Source organism: Chanos chanos, chromosome 9, assembly GCF_902362185.1.
Source record: "Chanos chanos chromosome 9, fChaCha1.1, whole genome shotgun sequence".
Taxonomy (NCBI): Eukaryota; Metazoa; Chordata; class Actinopteri; order Gonorynchiformes; family Chanidae; genus Chanos; species Chanos chanos.
In genome coordinates, this window is record NC_044503.1 from 9425387 (window position 1) to 9444404 (window position 19018).

General features: G+C 41.6%; 1 protein-coding gene across 1 annotated transcript; it reads right to left on the reverse strand.

Moving 5' to 3' along the window:
* Positions 1–446: 446 nt before the first annotated feature.
* On the reverse strand, positions 447–13638 carry sema3gb (sema domain, immunoglobulin domain (Ig), short basic domain, secreted, (semaphorin) 3Gb). The gene is made up of 17 exons (XM_030785157.1): positions 13542–13638; positions 5586–5746; positions 5137–5199; positions 4891–5010; positions 4519–4612; positions 4286–4405; positions 4028–4173; positions 3691–3805; positions 3521–3590; positions 3011–3155; positions 2575–2797; positions 2135–2223; positions 1961–2002; positions 1464–1621; positions 1216–1283; positions 953–1080; positions 447–863 (listed from the first exon to the last, which is right to left on the reverse strand). The coding sequence occupies exons 1-17, from the start codon at positions 13636–13638 to the stop codon at positions 447–449; spliced, it is 2256 nt and encodes a 751-aa protein (XP_030641017.1).
* Positions 13639–19018: the final 5380 nt, after the last annotated feature.

Below are 19018 nucleotides of genomic sequence, written 5' to 3' on the forward strand. Positions count from 1 at the left end.
CCTGAAGACATCTACCACTTTACCAGCACAGATTAGAGATGACCGGGAAGTGGGCAGATCAGCAGTGCTCACCGACAGCGCTTGTCTGTTTTGTCAAGAATCGTACCACAATCTCAAACCTCAAACTTTGAGACGTGACAAACTCAGGGCCAGTATTGAGGTTAGCTTGGGAACTCAGTCAGTCGGAAATAGAGCTAGAACAGAGACAGGGGCTTTTAGGTCTGAAAGTTGGACCAAAGACGCGTTCAGTCACGGTTGAAATTAGCTTAAAAGCAGTCCAGCAGGATTCAAACAGTCACGAGAAAAAAAAAAGAAAAAATTGTCCAAGTTGGGGCAGAACGCAGTCTGTTGGGACTGAAATTAATCTACGGACAGCTGAACTGGGAGAACAGAGGGAACAGTGGTGCAGACTTGATGTGAGCGGAGGTGACGTGGAGAGATAAAAGTCAGTGGTCTTGGTACTCATTTGCTACGTGCCTCTCTGCGTGTCTCCTGTTTGTGCGTTTGGCTTTCTGTGGCTCACTGGGATTGAACTGCTGCCAGTACGATTGGCAGTACTGGTTGATGAGGCGTACCTCTGGTTGGGGAGGGAGTTGGGGGGGTCTGGTTTGAGGTGGAGGTGGTGGGGGTGGGGGATGATGATGGTGTGGGTGGTGTTTTTGGTGCTGTTGTTCTGGGGGGCTGTCCGGCGCTGTCAAAGCCTCAACGATCTCTCTGTCCAGAATACGCAAAGCCACACGAGACACAGTGTGTTTAAAGTTGTTTTCTGTGGCCAGACAGTGATAGACACCGGCATCTGTCTGAGTCAGAGACTTCAACAGGATCCCTTGAGCTGTTTTCAACACCTCTTTATCTCGATTCAGCTAGAGAAAGAGACGGAGAAGAACGTTTAAAAATCACTTGCAACCGTAAAAATTGAGAGCGAGTGAGGAATATTAAATGTGTTCCTTACTGCTTTACGCTTGCCATCTTTTTGGTAGAGCCATTTGACTGTAGCTTGAGGGGATCTGGGCTGACATTCCAGAAAAGTGCTGCTTCCCTCCACCCCAAACTGTACTGTCTCCTTCAGTCGCTTCTCTACTAAGAGAAAAACAAAGTACATTCATTAGCAAACTATGTTTTGCTTAACAAGTAACACATTTTACAGTCTTGTAAACAGGGATAGTAAAAAGGATGCTACTTCATACAGTTATGAAAAAAAACATCATGACAAACCTTTAGCGTTGAAACCTCTGCACTGACGCATAGGATCTCCATGTTTGATATCCTGTCTCCTGCTTCTCCTAAAGAACATTTAAGAGAATTTTAGATTTTAAGGATCTGTCAGCTGAAGCAGTAATGTGATGATTCAGCTAAAAAAAGAAAACAGTCACAAAACAACACATATGGTATCCTGCTGGTGCTAAACCAAACACCAGTGTTATTGTTTGGTTTGCAACATGTGGTAGGTGAATGGCTCTGACCTCTTGGTGGCTGCCGTGAAGGGGGAACAGCTCTCTCCGTCCCAGGCGCAGTAGGGGTCCCGGGCTAGGCAGCAGTCCGAGCAGGCCTTTCCATACACAGCACATCTGTGCAGAGAGACCTGGGTCAGGCCTCTCTCTGATGACACATACAACTGTTGCTATATATTAAAATGGGGAGGTGGGGGGCAGAGAGAGAGATAGAGAGAGACAGAGACAGTGACAGAGAGAGAAGAGACAGAATGTTCTGTTATGGCAGTACATAATAATTACTTATCATTCTGTCATAACTGAAATTAGACATGAGATTATTTGTTGCGATTATTATTTGTTACGCTGGTTTTTATAATTATTCCCTGCTGAAAAGCTTTGGCTTAATTTCACTATGTCTTGAGGCAAATGCATGCGTGAGTGCTGAACAACACTTTACGACAACTAAAAATGATTCCATCTGTTCACGGATCGGTAATGCTTCATTGTGGGATGAATCACAGTCTTACCCTTTTAGAGGAAATTTTCAATGTTTTCACCGGGGCTGGAGTCTGCAATACATCAATGACTGACATTTAATTTCTACATTTAAAAGAATGCCTGCTTTAGATCAATGGCAGTAATGTGTACAGCATTACATCGACAACAATCGGATAATGTTTCGCTTTGTACTACTTAATTACCTTGAAAACTTCCACCTCCTCCAGAATGAGCTCCTCTGTTGTGCTGGGATCTTTTGGCAGAACAATGACCTTTTGAACTGTTCCACGATCTGTGTAAAGTGAAAGGGAGTGGGGAAAAACGGCATTTTAGCAGCTTTTCTGGACATGAGTGCATTTTAGAGCAGTGGTTCTCAATCCTGCTCCTGGGAGGACCCCTCCTCTGCATATCTTCTATCTATCCTTGCTCCGAACACAACTGATTAGTGTGATTAACATGATCTTGATTAAATCGGGTGTGCTCAGCCAATCACAAGTGCCACTGATGAATTCAGTCAGGTAGGTAGAGCAGGGAAAGGTGGAAAACGTGCAGAGCAGGGGTCCCCCAGAAGCGGGATTGAGAAACCCTGTTTTAGAGCATCACAATGTCGAAATGGATTGTGAGATCCATGAGGTGACCTCACCTGTTCCCAGGAAAAGCACTTCATATCTCCCGTCCACAGCATCCACCAGGTCCACTGCTATAGTGGTGAAACGGTAGTCTACGCCAGTCCGAACCACTAGGGGGCGCTTGTGGATAGGGTATATGGGGTGATACATAAGTGGATGGGCACGCACAAAATTCACTGCCTCCTCGGAAAACTCTTTGGTGGTGTGAACACCAGGAGTGAAAGTTCCTCCTGGACACTAGGACGAAAAAAGACAGGACAGCTAAGCAAAACACAGAATATTATGGCATGACTACTCATTTTGTTCAGAAGTACTGGTCTTCAGGACCAGATACCAATGAAATGATGCTATATTACTCTGCTCGACATTATTTTAATGGTCTGTTCACTTCATTTTTCTATAGGTCTGACTGAATTGTGAGACATTGATGAAAGGTTCTAGCGAGCTCACTGTTCCAGGGCGGGGGTAGGGGATTTTGCCAGTGTAAGGGGTCCACTGATAGTTGTGACCATGTTTGTGGGAGAAGGGCCCATTAAAGACGTTTCGGATATCACCCATAGAGTATACACAAACTGCTGACCCTTTGAACACAGAGCTGAGGTAGCAAGAAAGAGAGAGAGAGAAGGGAAGACACACACACACACACACACACACACACACATACACACACACACACACACACACGCACATAGACAGAGAGAGAGAGAGAGAGAGAGAGAGAGAGAGAACCAGGATAATGAACTGACAGTGTAACAAAACAAAGTTAGTGAACATACACACAGCTCCTCTGTAATGTTTGGTTCATTTGGCACATGTCTATGGGAAGGGAATTTGTTACGAATAATATCAACAACAGTCTCATTTATCAAATATGGCAAAACATTCCTTTTTTTAGGATAGCTATAATTTGACAGTCAGGCAAATGCTGTTCTTAGCAATGAAAGAGAAAAGACACACTACCCAGCAGTCGAGAACACAGCATACACGATCGGGTTACGCTCATCCTGAGTGCGCTGAATGAAAACATCCCCTGTAAACAAACAAAATCATTATTTGTAAAAGAAGTCATCGATGGAACAAAAACCAGAACAGGGAATACGTGTATCACTGTTGAAGTAAGAATTTCTTACTTAGTTCATCAAAATAGGTTTCAACACCATCTGGACCGATCACCGAGCACACCAACCGCGCCTTCAGAAACGTTGTCCATTTGTTAACCAGTGATCTTTGACCTCCATCATCATTCTGAATAGAACATAAAGTGAAAAAAGAAGAAAGAGAGAAAAAACGGGAAGAAAGCCATAAGGTGAGGTAGGCTGGAGAGTAAGAGCCTTTAAGTTTATTTAAACTTCGTCATTGTTCTCTTAGTCTAAAAATACTGGGACCTTCCTTAAACATACAAAACGTGTTGAGCAGAAGTCATCTGAACTGTTATGTAAGCAGATGTTGTGGAGGACATGTGCTCACCAGACAGACACGTCCCACTCTGGACAGAACACTAGGGGTACTGCCACCTGCTGCATCCAGACTCTTCTCCCTAAAGAAGAAATACAGCTTGTCATCATTCTTCTCTGCACTGTCTGGAATCTTCTGGATCTTAAGAAACACAGGCTCTGCAAAGACACAAAGAGAAATTTTTATGGTTAGAAGAATTTCAAGTCTTTGCGACAGATAAGTTTAATGTCTACTGTTGGCGTTTGTCTCAATCCACGAATGAAAACTTACCGTTTAGCCATCGGGAGTCGTACTGTTCGGTTCTAACAGCTGGTCGGTCCCCTAGGGTGCGAAATATGGCTGGATCCGTGCCCATAAAGTCAACATGAACCCCTGCATACAGATTGCCATCTAGGCGTAGGAAGGAAAGGTGTGTACATTGAACAAGAACAAGACTGATTGAGAATGATGTGCTAAGAACAGTTCATTTACTGTAATCTCTTGAGAAATGGAGGAAATCTTACTGATTAGAGCAGCTGCGTTTTCCTGACGTGGGTCATAAGGGCATTTTCCTTTTCCAGAGTCCACGTAACCTTGTACCAGCCTAAAGAGATACTCCTAAAACACATACACACACACACACACGGACACATAGAGGCTGAGTGTGAGAGCATAGAGTAGGGTTTCCCAAATCCTACTCTAGAGACCTGAAGATCTATTAAGTAAACCACTGTTGCCTCTAATTGGCTCTAAGAGTTTCACATACAGAAATAGCATCTGATGTTGAAGTTAGAGCAAAAGCAGGAGGATAATAGTCCTCCAGGATTTGGGGTACTTTGGGGTAGACAGTGGGTTGGTCAGGTCTTTACAGAAGTGATACGCGGGCAGTGTTTTACCTCAGCTCTCCAGCCTCTGTTTATGAAGGTGCAGATGGGCTTGTATGCTCCAGTACCACAGGTGTACAGATGAGTGCGGTTCCACGGCTCAATCAGACGTACAAAGTTTGCACACTCACCCTAATTAATACATTCAGAAAAGACAGTATGAACACTTAACACCTTGCAGCAGAACATTACAAAGACCATGGCTGAACAAATCTGCGAAGTGTTACGCTTGTCATTAACTTGACATAAGGGTCCTACCTGTCCTCCCTTTCCAGTCATTCGACACTCCGCTTTTCTCTGTGCAGTTGCAGGCCAGTGAATCTAGAATGAATAAGATTGAGTTGCTCAGCACATGAAACCTTTTAGTAACAGTAACACTGACTGTGTTAGTAACATTGTAGAAGTATTACTGATACAGTAACAGAAACAGTGACTGAGTTAGTAACATTGTAGCAGCAATATTGACATAGTAACAGTTACATTCAGCAAGTTAGTAACATTGCTATAATAACAGTGATATAGTGTCAGAAACATCAACTTCGTAAAACTGTAGTAGTAAAACTGGCCAGGTTAGTAACATTTTAGCAATAATGTCGGCATAGTAACACTAACATTGGCCAAATTTGTAACATTGTAGCCATAATATTGACATAGTAACAGTAACACTGTCTGAGATTATATGAAATGCATGATAAACTATATCTTACAATGAGCGGTTCCTTGTTTATATTTTGCATGTCTAATGCCACCAGGTACTCTCGACTACCCAAATAGAGCCGCCCCTGGTCCTGGTCCATGTGCAGGATCCGGTAATCACTGGTGTTGAAAGAGAAACTGAACGGCCGGATCGTTCTGGTCTCCAACAATTCTGCGGATAAATAAAGAAAACATAAACGTCAGTCTGTTTTTCACATCCAATCCACTTCTGCTTACACTTTAAACAGTATCTTCTTTGGGTTTATTAGTGAATTAACACAAGTGTGTATGATCTGCAAACTGATCCATTAGGGATGTGCATTCGATACAAATGTGTATATCCCAGCCTAATGAACTTAATGAATGAAAGCGGGGATTATTAGTGAGCCGGTCAGCCATCCGACAGGTGGCACCAGGCTCTCTGTGGCGTCCCCTCTCATATGTGTGGCAACAGCAGAGCCCTGAGCAGGTGTGGAGATGAAAGATGGGTTCAGCTGTTTTAACGGACAGAACGCCGCAGTGTGTGTTTAACTCCTCATATTGTCTTTATCTCTGCGATCTCACTGGAGAGAGCGTTTGGACAGGGCACCACCGTCTAAGAATTGAATGAATGCGTTTTATAGAGAATGTTTGGTGCACTAGCAATTTTATACGGTCATACTACAGAGACGACTTAATTCCGAAAAGGACATTGCGCTCACATGATTTGTGACAGTGAGGAATGAAAGGCAGTATGAAAGAGAGAGAGAGAGCGAGAGAGAGAGAGAGAGGGCGAGGGAGAGAGAGAGAGAGAAGGGGTGGAGAGGTGGCCAAAGGGTAGGGAGAGGCTGGTTGACTTTAGACATAAATCTGTGCTTATGAGGACGTGAAGACATCATTGCCCTGTGAGGGTGTGAGTGTAAGTGCATGTTTTGGTGTGGGAGGGGGCGGGGTAGAGTGCTAGTAACACAGATCAAATCTATAAATTACTTCATGTTAACCTCATACCAATACCACTTTGAACTTGGAGGTATTACTGAACAACTCTCTAAATGTTAATCTGTTTGTGCCAGAGGTGAAACTTCAAATAAATATAAATAGCAAAAAGGTCAGGGCTGTACGATTGTTGATCTTGAAATGTTTTTCACCCATCCTCTTTTCTTTACCTTAAGAATGAGTATCTAGTGGAGGAGCATGTGCTGTAATGAATAAAAGTCAAATAAATTCAACAAGAGACATTAGATCTTTAAGTTAACACAGTATACCTGAAACAAAAAGTGCCAGTCATAAAATGAAACAAAAGCAGAACTTTAGGGTTTTCTTTCAAACGTCGTTTGTGACCAAAGTGAAAGGGAGAAGCTATCGCTATGGGAACACGCTGAGACTCAGTTGTAAATGACTGGGCTCACTGTATGTGTGTGTAATCATATGTATAAGCGTTAGCTAATGTCTCAATGCGTGACTGCATGTGTGAACATGTAATTCCGGGTGAGATGCTATATATGTTTCCAGTGGAAGTGTGTGGGTATGTATGTGTATATGGGTTCAGCGCTCCTATTCAGGGCTCTAACTAGGTGGCGAAGTGTGGCCCGTCTGTCTGTCTCTCTTGCAGCTGTGTGGGTGATCCTCTAACTATCTGCAGAATCTGGCCCGTCACCAGTCCTGGACTGGGATTCCAGGCACCTCGCTGTGTGCTGGACAGCCCAAGCTATTCTCAGACGCGCTCTCATCCCTATCCAAACGGCTTTATCCAGAAAATCCACTATCTTTGGGAATGGAAGAGCATAGAGGTCAGGTGGTTTCACCCTGACACACCTGCTGGCCTTGTAAAGTCATGTCAAGGAGTTTGGGGCTGTTTATCTATAAACAGTTTATCTGTTTATCTGTAACGTGTAGCTGTACAATGAACTACTGTGAGAAGAAAAATTTTAAAAACAGCGTAATACACCATTTTACAGTCTTCATTTTTCACCAGAGACATTATATGTTTAAAACACTGACTGAAAAACAGAGAAATTTTCTTTTCTGGCAGAACAAATTTTCAGGTAGATTTTGGAAAAATGATGATGTTTCCACAACCATTACAAATACACGAAAAACACAATAGATTAGACTTTCCACAAAATCGAACATGACTAATACTATGTCATGACTGCAAACGGAGAATACATTTCTGAATTTAAGTAAAGATGGCATCAAATTATGCCTACTAGTTGTCGAGGTCTGACGTGTTCTGAAATTCCTTTCAAAGTGTTCTTTCCATACTATGACCTTTGATGCATCCGTTACCCTTCCACCATCTGTTGGTGATCAGGATGGCTAGTCTCATTAGCAAACAAACAGAGAGGTGTGAAGAATGTGACTTTTGCAGGTTCAAAGAGAAAAGAAAATTGTGTTGAATCCTCTTTTGTGCCCTCATGACCCTAAACGTGGTCAGTACGACACAGCAAAAATGACCCTCGGTTACCGACATTAGCAATAGCAATCTGACTGTCATCACATTAGCAGGACTGCATGGACTTCCAGGTCCAGCCTGCCAACCAGAACAAGAGTTGACTCTTAACGCAAACACAGTAAGCCGCGGGCTAAGCAGGTTTGTTCTGAAAAAAGCAAGTATTAAAATTTGGGAGTGTTGCTACTGTAAGAGTAGAACATAATGCAGTTTTGTTTCCAGAAAAACGGGTGGACAACCCAAAAATTCAGCACATGCCATTTCTGTCCTAAATCAGAGTGTACAGACAATGGTTTACTTATTTCATATCCGCAACAGATTAGTGATGGTATTTTACTGGGCAAATATTTAATCTGTGATGAAGAATGGAAGAGAAAACCAACAACTTTGCTTCCTCGTGGGTTAGAGCTTCACTAGTGATGAGGTTTAATGGCGGTTGGGGGAGTCCCATTACTGGGATGGAATTTGGCATTGTTTGCCAACTGGCTATGACTGTGGTAAATGTGAGCATGGTGTGTGTGTGTGTGTGTGTGTGTGTGTGTGTGTGTGTGTGTGTGATTGTATGCCACTTGGTGCCAGATCCAGTGCTGCAGCCAGAAACTGGTGTAATAGGATTCATTTGTGGAGAACAAAAGTGTTCACTTTTTCCACTCACAACCTCCTTATATAGTTGGGCTCAAAACTGTTCACAACAGGCGTCCGAAGAATTAGACTATTTCATTACAATTGAGACTTTCCTGGAAGATGAATTATCAGAACATGAAAGTGCTCATATACAGTGTAACTGTTCAGTTCCGTGCTAAGCTGTTCTAAATTGTCTCAGCTGAAATGATGTTTCATTTGGCACCCAATAATAAATGTATCTCATATCTTCCTTACATGATATTTCATTAACCAGCAGTAAGAGTCTCAGAAGGAGAAGGTGGCTTTTTCTGAAGTTCAAGGAAACCAGAGCAAACTACCCCTCTATTGCCATGACAACCCCTTCTGTGATATCAATCATCATTGTCCAAGACCGTGTAAATTGTTCAAAGTGCTCAGTAATGTATACGCTGTCTGTTTTCCATTCACCGATTCACGATGATGGAGAAAGAGAATAAGTCGGTTAACAGAACGATGAAACACAAGGGAACGAAAATCAGTTCAAATTCAGAGGGCTAAGTTAGAAAAAGAGCATTTGTGTCTGATTTTTTCCAGAGACAGGGACCATATTGCAGCCATTACGATAAAAGATCACCGTCGCAAATTCTGTTAGAAGTGAAAAGTATTTTAATGGCGAATTTCCATTAGAGGTGACTTTGCCAAGTTTAGTAGCTCATCAAGATATATGTATGCTTCTTACGGGCTGAGAAATAAAGCAATGATGTTCGTAACTATGTGGTTTTGATGGAGATCCATTGCTGAAGTGTAAATTGGGACTGTGGCAATCTCTGGGAAACACTGGTTGACAGGGACTTAAACATGTCGAGATTTGGATAAGCAGAATTGTCCTAGTTTAAGGCACTAATGATGCATTATGTAATACCATAATGTTGTGAAAGAGGCCAAATATGTTTTAATCTGGATCTTGGGTTTACTGGATATGTAATTGTATACATTATACAAGCAGCAATCCAAAAACCAGGAGGTGAATTAATGTGGTCCTTACATAGGACCTTAACTCTCCAAGGGTGACATACTGGCACAATGGACATTGAAGAATCAAGAATACTTTTCTAAAAGCGGAAATCTGCAGAGATAGAAAATAACGTTTCATGACTTCTCAACCGAGGCCTTTATACTCTGCTGCATGTGAAGAAGTGGACAACCTCAGAGCCCACTTTGAACCAACCAGCATTAATCCACCGTGGAAGGAAAACAGGGTATGTAAGGATCCTCAGACTACTGTGATCCCTGTTCTTAATGCGGGTTACTGACTCTCATAAAATATTAACTAAATGGGGAGGGGACTCGGTGAAGTGCTATTATCCTGCCCCCTGACACCACTCTGAACATTTTCAAATATTATAAGCACTTTGGGCTGAATTAGTAGTGGCTGTTGGCCAGTGAAGCTGGATGGGGGCCATGTTTTTTGGGATGAGGGCAGTCATTACCACAAGAGTCCTTGCAGGATTGGTTTTTTACTAGGGAGCACTGCTGAAATATCTCATTTGTGTGGAATTCAAGTAAGCCTCTCTTGAGAGCGAAATGTAAAACAGCTGAGTTGCCCTGACCTTGTGAGTCCATTAAAGTTCCCCATTATGGAAACAAACTGTCATTTTCAATAATTATATATGTAACCGGTTGAGCAGTACACAGGACAAAATTCTGTACATTATCTCATACATGATCTCATCCACAGCATGATTTTTCAACACCGTGTATGCAGTCATTAAATAGACAGTCTATTACATACAGTGGTCCTGGTGGTGTAACCGTGAGGGAGGTTCTGTTCTGTCACTGGGAGGGTGTGGGCTTGAATGACAAGCATGACAATTTGCAATGAGCATCAGCCAAATGAATAAATGTAAATGTATTTGGATTTTATGAAGTTTTAGCTTTAAAACAAGCCAACACACACAAGGCTCATCCATAATCATCACCACTGCTTTGATCCTTAGCTCCCCCTCACACATCCAGAGATGGCAGATTCGAATATGATCAGACTGAGCTAAAAGGGATGGAAATTTGCCCCATGATGAAACGGAATAATGAATTAGCACCTGCACACTGTGGGAAAAGTTAAACATTACATTTCTTGGAACGTTACGTCCCTTGTTCCTTCATCTGCGGCTGGTTCCAGAGTTAGGTCAGACTTCTTGACCATTGGCATTAATGGAAAACAACATTTCCCATAAAGCTATTTTAAATTCTTTGGCAATTAATCCTCTTAACCTCTATTCTGTCAAGGTTATGTCTGCTTAGATGTAAAAATGTTTTCCCACATTTGCAGAGAAACATCATTCCTGTTCCTAGAGCCTGAGAGTCTGGGAAAATGTCCATTTTAAGAAACAGCAAACTGCCCGGACTGTCTCTCTCTGTACTGCCGTCAAATTCAGGGCTCACAGGGAGCAAGAAGGGCAAGTGTGTGACAGAACTGATACGCTGAAATTAACAGTTTGTTAATTATACAGTCTTGAAGTCATATGGAGCTTGTCTGTCATGTGGTGGTATCAAAGGCTCTTAGGAACTTCAGGTGAGTCCTCGGGTTTATTTTTAGATGGTGGACAGGCTTGACAGATTGAGTCGTATGTCACCACGATGATGATAGAGTGTCTTTTTTACCACGTCAAACAACAGCACACGATGTTACGTCTCTCCACACTCTTCGAAATGACAAGTTAGGTCAGCTTAAAATTACAGGGGAACTTACTTCACAGTTTTTTTGGGGTTTTTTTTTCTTAAAGTAAACTCAATTCAAACTTGGCGTTTTCTTAGGCCCAAAAAATGAATTCGTCCAAAGTAAAGCTGTGAAATAAACTGCCTTATAATTATAAGTTGGTGTTTTCTCTCTCTCTCTCTCTCTCTCTCTCTCTCTTCTTTTTTACATGGTTCCACAGTGTAAGGGAAGAGCTCGGGAGGGGAATATTCCAGTGCACGCAATGTCTTTGAAAAGATATGATAGACCGTAAATAAATAGCACATAAATAAACAACTAAAGCTATGAGCGGTTCTAGCATACGACAAATACTGAGAGTCAGTCTCTCCTCACTCATCTCGGAACAGATCAAGCCCGGGTGACACCAGCCAAAGCGTCACATATCAAGCGTGTCTGTCTGGCATATTGGAGCAGGTTGCTGGATCTACGCCGGCACATTCTTTGGGGGCTTCCCTGTGCTTTCGCTGAGGTAAACACAGCAACCGCAGGAGTTATTAATACTCCGAAGACGCCATCACCCTATCCTGTTTCTCAGAACAAAGATCTGTTTCACTGTCACCTACGCACACAATGACCCAAAGCGGTCCACGTACCCTCTCTCAACCCTGCCTTGCTCCCTTCCGTGTGTCTCCCACTCAGTCTGTTTTTCTCATTCTCACCTAAGCTGCAAGAGTATCCATTCCCCCCCCCCTTTTTTTTTCTTTCTTTCACTCTCTATTTTCTCTTTTCTTTTCATTTGTTCTCACCTGTGCTTCATTTTCTTTTACCTTCTTGATTCCTTCCATCTCTCCTCTCTCTCTCTCTCTTTTTTTTCCCCCCTCCTCTCTGCTTTGTCTGGGTAGTTCATCAGTGTTCTCTCTGCCCCTCCCTAATTCTACGGTGTTTCGTTCTTTGTCAGTTCCTTGAATCAGATTTCTTCTTTTCCCTCTCTCCGCTCAGCCTTGCTATCGCTGCATCCTGCTCTAGGATTACAGGCAAAGCCCAGTGTCCTAAAAGCAGGGCGCCACGCTGCACCGCTGGGCTGCCCTGAGCCCTGGCTTGGCGCCAGCAGGTTCTGCACTCCAGTCCTCTGAGGATCAGGCAGCATGTGCATGTGAATCTCTCTCTCTCTCTCTCGCTCTCTCTCTCTCCCTGTCTCTCTCTCTCTCTCTGTCTTTCTTGCTCTCTCTCTGTCTCTCTCTCTCTCTCTCTCTCTTACTCTCTGTGAGAGTAATGGGGGTTCAGACACACCCACTGGGTTGTATGTATGTGCTTGTGTGTGTGTGTGTGTGTGTGTGTGTGTGCGCGTGTATGTTTGTGAATGCTTCTGAGAACTAAAAGCATATTCATATCATTATATGACACAGTGGTTGCCAAAAACCTGAGGCCAAACAGCCGGTTGAGAGAGAATTTTACGAGCGTGAAGTAAGCTCTTTTAAATGTTTCCCAAACATGACAAAGATTCGGTAAAATCTTCTGCGTTACATAAAATGCGAGTAAATAAAGAACACGATCTGCAGTAACCTGAGATATATATATATATATATATATTTTTTTTTTTCTTTTTACTTCAAACCCTTTCTTTTTCCCTATCTTTTGTTGGATGTCTGGAGTGTGGAGTAGACAGGGAGGTTTCTCTCAAGGGTATTACATGGGTGATGAGGCGTGGTAGTGCCAGACTGACGGAGAAAATACTGCAGCACTGGAGAAAACACCATGGATTCCATCAAGACCGCATTGCTATCATATACCAACTCCTATCACTGAAACCACTTTAACGACGTCCTTCCTTTGCACTGCTCTCCTTGTGTTTAATTAGATGTGCATGCTATTTGATTCAACAGAATCACTCACAGTTGTTTTGGAGAGACATTTGAACTTTTTAACGTAGTCATGCATATTTGTTCAAATTTATTTCACTTGTGATGTGATCTCTCCCAAAAGGAATCTCTAGAGTTGTCATAGAATTCATTTTCAAGGAGCATGCACAAAAATATTTCATAATTAGACATTTATTGGCTTAATAACAACGCCACATATTCAAAGACTCTATTTATTGTTATGTAGTGGCAATAGCAAAACTGTTGGTGATTTGTGAAGGTCTTTTAAACTAACCAGTGATGCGAAAAATAATCAACACAGAACCACAAAAGAAATGTCTCTGTCAAGAACAGGGGCTGATAAAAAAACGAGGTTCACCTTTGTAAGACAAATGCACTCTGGGGGCAGATCGGAGGTTGCCATGACAACTGTAGACACATATACTCAGAAGGAGGAGGGCTTGTGTTGTCTCCATAGTAATGACAGCAGAGTTAACCTTTAGAGACCTGTAAAGGACAAATAGACAGATTCAAAGATTAAAAAACCATTTTAAAAGACTTCACTGAAATATCTCAACAATACAGACATCATTTTAAATAAGGCGAAGTTTAAGTCTTAGTAAATAAGCACACAACCCCTTGTAAAAAAAAAAAAAAAAGTATTTTAACAAGATTCTGCTACTCCAAGACTAGTTCTCATGAGAGCGGAAAAGTCAGAGACTCAAAACCACTGACCCAAACATGGCCTGTTCACAGGTCATTGCTTTTCTGAAAAAAAAAAAAAAGCTTTTCACTTCTGTGTCAAGAAGTGGGCTGCAAATTAAAAAAAAAAAAAAAAACGAAAAAGAAAGGATTAAACACCATTTTGCACATCATAAGTGTTTTGGTTGTAGAAACTAATCATGCCACTTAAAAAAAAAGAACGTTCACAGTGAAACATGTAGTTAGGAAACCAAAAAATCTTGCCATTGGGAAAGTAGAGAAAGAACTCAAACAGAAAAATAAACCTCCCAAAAAGTACCTCTTTCATCAGTACTACTTTAACTCTTTGAAGCAGTCTTTGTTAAACTCATTCAAAGCACACAGATTTCGCCCCCATTTCTCCCAGTGTGACAGTAACAAAGTACTGGATTGTGTGGGAGAGGGCAGCCACAGTTTCTACAAGAGTGACAAGCTCCAAAAGAGATTAGAAAAGTATGCACTCAGAAAGCAAGGAGTTCTTAAAGACCATTGCCAGACCCTGGCAGCTAATACAAATCCCTGTCACACTGCCTTACTTTAAATCTTAAACTCTTAGTGCAGACCGGCAGGAACCGCAAACACGCTGAGAGTGATCGCTTTCTCCACGGGCCTCTGTATCTACAGTAAATCTGCTTTTGGCTAAATGAGAGCAGAGACACTTTATATCCACGCTATCCATATACAAAGATTAACATGATTAATGATGGATAACCTGTAACAGGAAGATAAACATTTGCTAGCTAAGGTTTCACAATGAAAATATTCTCCTCCCCTAGTAGGATTTTTGGATTGAGCAAAATGATGGAGTATCCCAACACTGATTTAGCAATTGTATTGAATCAAATTACTCTAGTGACAACCGCAATTGATTGCCAAAACCTTTTTTTGCCTAAAAATAGATGTGTTTAACAGTTAATGTCTACTAGAGTGAGCTGAATTCAAAAGACACATGAAGTAACCTAAGCAGGAAAGAGAATAAAGATTTAGAATAGTCCAATTTGATACGTTAATCCCAGAGGTGATACGCAGCACTAAGAGACAGAGGAATTGTGAAGTACAGTTTATACTTGTACTGCGACATTCTTCACAGTCTGTTGCTTCTCTAACGTCCCAAAAGCTAGAGGCACACTTCAAAGGCTTTGAACCCTGAGACCTGAAAAACATGTCATTGTCATTTCTCTTGCATATAAAGTTACAGGTCTGGATTTTCTGGAAATGAAAAGACTCAACAATTATATTAAATCATCTCTACAATAAGTCTTCTGGATTTCACTCTGAATATCTCCACTTATTTAACAATAAGATTATAAAGTACCATGAAATCCACTTCAAAATTGTACTTGTTGAGTAGATGTAAACAAGGCTTAGTATTTTGTTGACCTGCTTTGGAGGTAAATCTGATCCCCACACACTGTAACTTAAACCGACGTCTACTTTGCTAGCGGGGTTGGTAAATTGGCTATAGCCTAAAACGATCAGAAATTATGCACAGTCATTTATAACTAGTGACAGTGCTGTATTCTCAGCTGCCTGAGGATTACACATGGCGTTTCCCTCTCTCTCTCTCTCTCTCTCTGTCTCTCTCTCTCTGCATGTGTGTGTGTAAGTCTGTAAGGGTGTATGTGTGTATGTGTAGAATACCTATGTTTGAAGGTCTGCACATCTGCTCTCTAATTATGAGCCCACAAGTGAGTGGCAGTGTGTTATTATCAGTCCCGACGGCATATGTATTTCTAAAAAAGAGGCCACACCTGCACATTGAGGACAGAATGATGAGTCTTGTGACTATAAACACACTGTACCTCAGAATAGCTGGAGTTTGAAGAGCAGCTCCCCAGTCAGCAGGATGAGAATGGTACCATGACTCAGTGAAAACATAACAGATCTAACTCTTGAATGTTTTTCTACAAAACCATTAAGAGCTGTACCTGTGGTTTACACAGCATCTGCACCTCATTTAAAATAAGTCAAGATTTGATTGTTGACTGAATCTGTCAACTACAACTTTTCAAAAGTAACAAACAAGAAAAGGAAAAAAAAAACAAAAAAACACTTGGACAAGTGCTCTAACATTTACTGAGGCTTTCAAAATCTCTCTCAGCTTATGAGCATGTGTTGTGCCAACTACATTGTTTGACATTCATTAAGCTTGTTGAAATGCTTCTACATAGACGGAATGTGTTCTACCAGAGGCTGGGGAGCTGCAGGGCAGAAACTGCACTGTGAAGCCTCTTAGACAGTCCTTCCTTCAGTGGGTATGAGTTTCCATGGATCCTGAGATGACCTGTGGATATATACCAACTGCAGAATACTGGATTCATGAAAACTGCACGAAATGGACTTGTTCGACACAAAAATAAAATGGCCAAAAAAAAAAAGCCTAACTTATGATTAAAATACTCTGTCTCTTTCATACAAGAACGATCTCCGCATTATTATTCTAAGCTCTCGTCCAAGTAACGCTAATCAAGAAAACAAAAGCTTGAGGCCCCCCGAACCAAGATGACAAGACTCCAGTCTTGTTGTCGGGATGATGGTTCTATTTCAGGGTCAGTTTGAACTGAATGACAATCTACTGCTAAAAAAAAGTCTGGTGAGAAGAGAGGGGTCCCATTAATGCAAACCAGGGCTGCGATAAGGAATGCGCGGATCTCCTCCTCAGCTGGCCACCAACAAAAGAGCGCTCCTTTTTTTTTTTTTCTTTTTTTTTTTTCAAAGTTCTTCCAAGTGAAACGCTAAGAGCAAGGTATGGTATTGGCAAAGGCAAAATGCCGGAACAGGAATTTTTCGTTCTCATTTTTCATGCGTCTCCCACTTTCAAGAAAGGTTTATTCAATGTTAATTCAAGGCATTTTATCACGGTGACAGATCTGTAAGATAAGCCCTCCTGTCGACGGCTTGTACACGTTAGAGGAGGCCAAAATTTCCGAGGAGCTGTCTTATCATGCATGCAGTCACTAACACAGCTATTAGAGAGCTGACTGTTGCTATAACTCCAGCACCATATGAAAAGCTGTTTCTGAGCTTTGAGAAAAGTTCTGAAGCTGATAAAAGCTGGAGCACAGCATTCACTGGTTCTGGTTATTTTTGTTCCCTCTTTGGATTCAGTTTGGATTTCGTCATCCATCATTAAAGACAGCTTATACTTTGCATCTCTCTCCAAACGAATTAAAATGATTTAATTTTCGAGTCACTCATGACTGCCCTTTTCTTATTCATGCCAGATTGAAATTTCAACTGTCTTGCACACATATTGTAGATATAAATTATATAACAACAAGTATGATGCTCCTCAATATGTTTAATTGAATTCAGATTTATAAAAAAAAAAAATCGGTTTGTCATGACCAGTTCAATTCATTCAACTGAATTCATGAATTGTGTGGAAACTAACAGGACCTCAGACATATGCCGTGTTGTTAACATTGGAGGTAAATTTGATAGTTTGTGTATTGTTGTGGAAATGGTTTAAGCTATATTGCCTGCCACCTGGCAGGCTACATAGTTTACTCTGTAAAAAAGGAAGCGTCTGTTGAAATACAGTGAAATGCATCCAGGCCTGAGGTTTGGATCACAAATCAACCTGTTCTTCACAGAACAAGCTTTTGAATCAATGATTGATTGCCAAAGTACATGTACAACTGATTGTTTCCAATGAAAAGCCAGTCTGTCCACAACGCTTTGGGTTTGCACTGCAAGGCTTTTTTTTTTTACCAAACAAAACTAACATGCCAACAGACAAAGCTATAACTTGTTAACTAAACTTAAAAAAAAAAAAAAAATCACCCCAGAGTATGTGAGCCTATACTTGGGTGCAAGTATCATGAAGAAAAGGTGTCTCCGCCCATCACAGTTCTTATGCACATGGGACTTTGTTTGCTTTCCACATTATGCTCATGCTGTCTCTTGTGCAGCTTGAGGTCATATTTCCATTTGTCACCATTCTCCGGGAGCGTTCCTATATATATATATATATATATATAAAAAAGTCTAAATCCTAACACTTTTTTTTTCCTGGTGGGTTTTTCCTGGCAAGTAAACGTTAGATCCAATGGGTAAAAATATAATATAACAGCCCCTTTTAAGTGCACAGACAGCGCTGTTTAAAAGTGACGGATTACATGTGTTTTTCTGGGCCACCTGCTCTCTAGAGATCTGTGAGGAGTGGTCCACAAGGAGCCAGCCTAGGTGTACACATGATATCTTTGGCACAATTTTTTACACTTCATCATCACTCCCGCCGAGGGATTACATGGCTTCTGAGAGAGTCACAATCTTGATGTACACCCCAGACACTTTATTTTCAAATTTATTTATTTATTTATTTTAAATTTTAAATTTACACATGCATTTAAAAAGATTTGTTCCTCTAAGCCCATGCTGAGGCCAATTTTCAAAAAGACAAACTTAATTACATCTTAATTAAAAGAAATGGTCCTTTGTAAAAAGGGTGGGGGGTAGGGGGTGGGGGGATCTGTGTATGAAAAATGGACAGCAAGTTGGATCAACATTGATTAAATCCCTAACCATTAAAATCAACATATATACATGCATGAAATGAAAGGATTTTTTTTTTGTCATATTTTAAGCACACTTTCATGTCAGAGCCACGAAATTAATCATCCGTTTGAGAAGTTAATCCGAGCCACAATGATTCATTACGGCTTCTCAAAGAGGATTTTTACAACTTGACAGTGTCTGGCTGGGTTTCCCTAATTTTGGATATCCTTCCAAACTGCTCACTTCCAATTTCATTAGGCCAAAATCGAGGGTCACGTATCTCCCAGATTCTGAAGTGCCTCACTGCCTCTAGAGGTTGTTTAAGTACCTTTCAATTAGCCACTCATTTTAAAAAAAAGGAGGGGGAGGAGGCGGGGGGGGGTGAGGAGAGGGGGTAATGTGAGCACAAGACAGGCGATTAGATCCCTGAGGTGGAGCGGGAGGCGGTGCAGTCAGCCCCATCACCTCTCTGCTTGGGCAGCCTGGGTGAACAGGGGCTGTCAACTCGAGAGCTGATTAGCGCTGTTGCTCAGAAAGAAAGCTGCCACAAGCCTGAAGTACAACCCCCTTCACCCACCCACCCGCTGTCACGAGGGGGGGTGGGGGTGGGGGTGG

Excerpts from the sequence above, each read along its gene's own strand:
- sema3gb (XM_030785157.1), bottom strand. The coding sequence starts at position 13,638 with ATGGAGACAACACAAGCCCTCCTCCTTCTGAGTATATGTGTCTACAGT. Across the intron at positions 4,406-4,518 it reads AAACGCAGCTGCTCTAATCA|ATGGCAATCTGTATGCAGGG; the intron begins GTAAGATTTCCT and ends TCCTACGCCTAG. Across the intron at positions 3,591-3,690 it reads AACCTATTTTGATGAACTAA|GGGATGTTTTCATTCAGCGC; the intron begins GTAAGAAATTCT and ends GTTTGTTTACAG.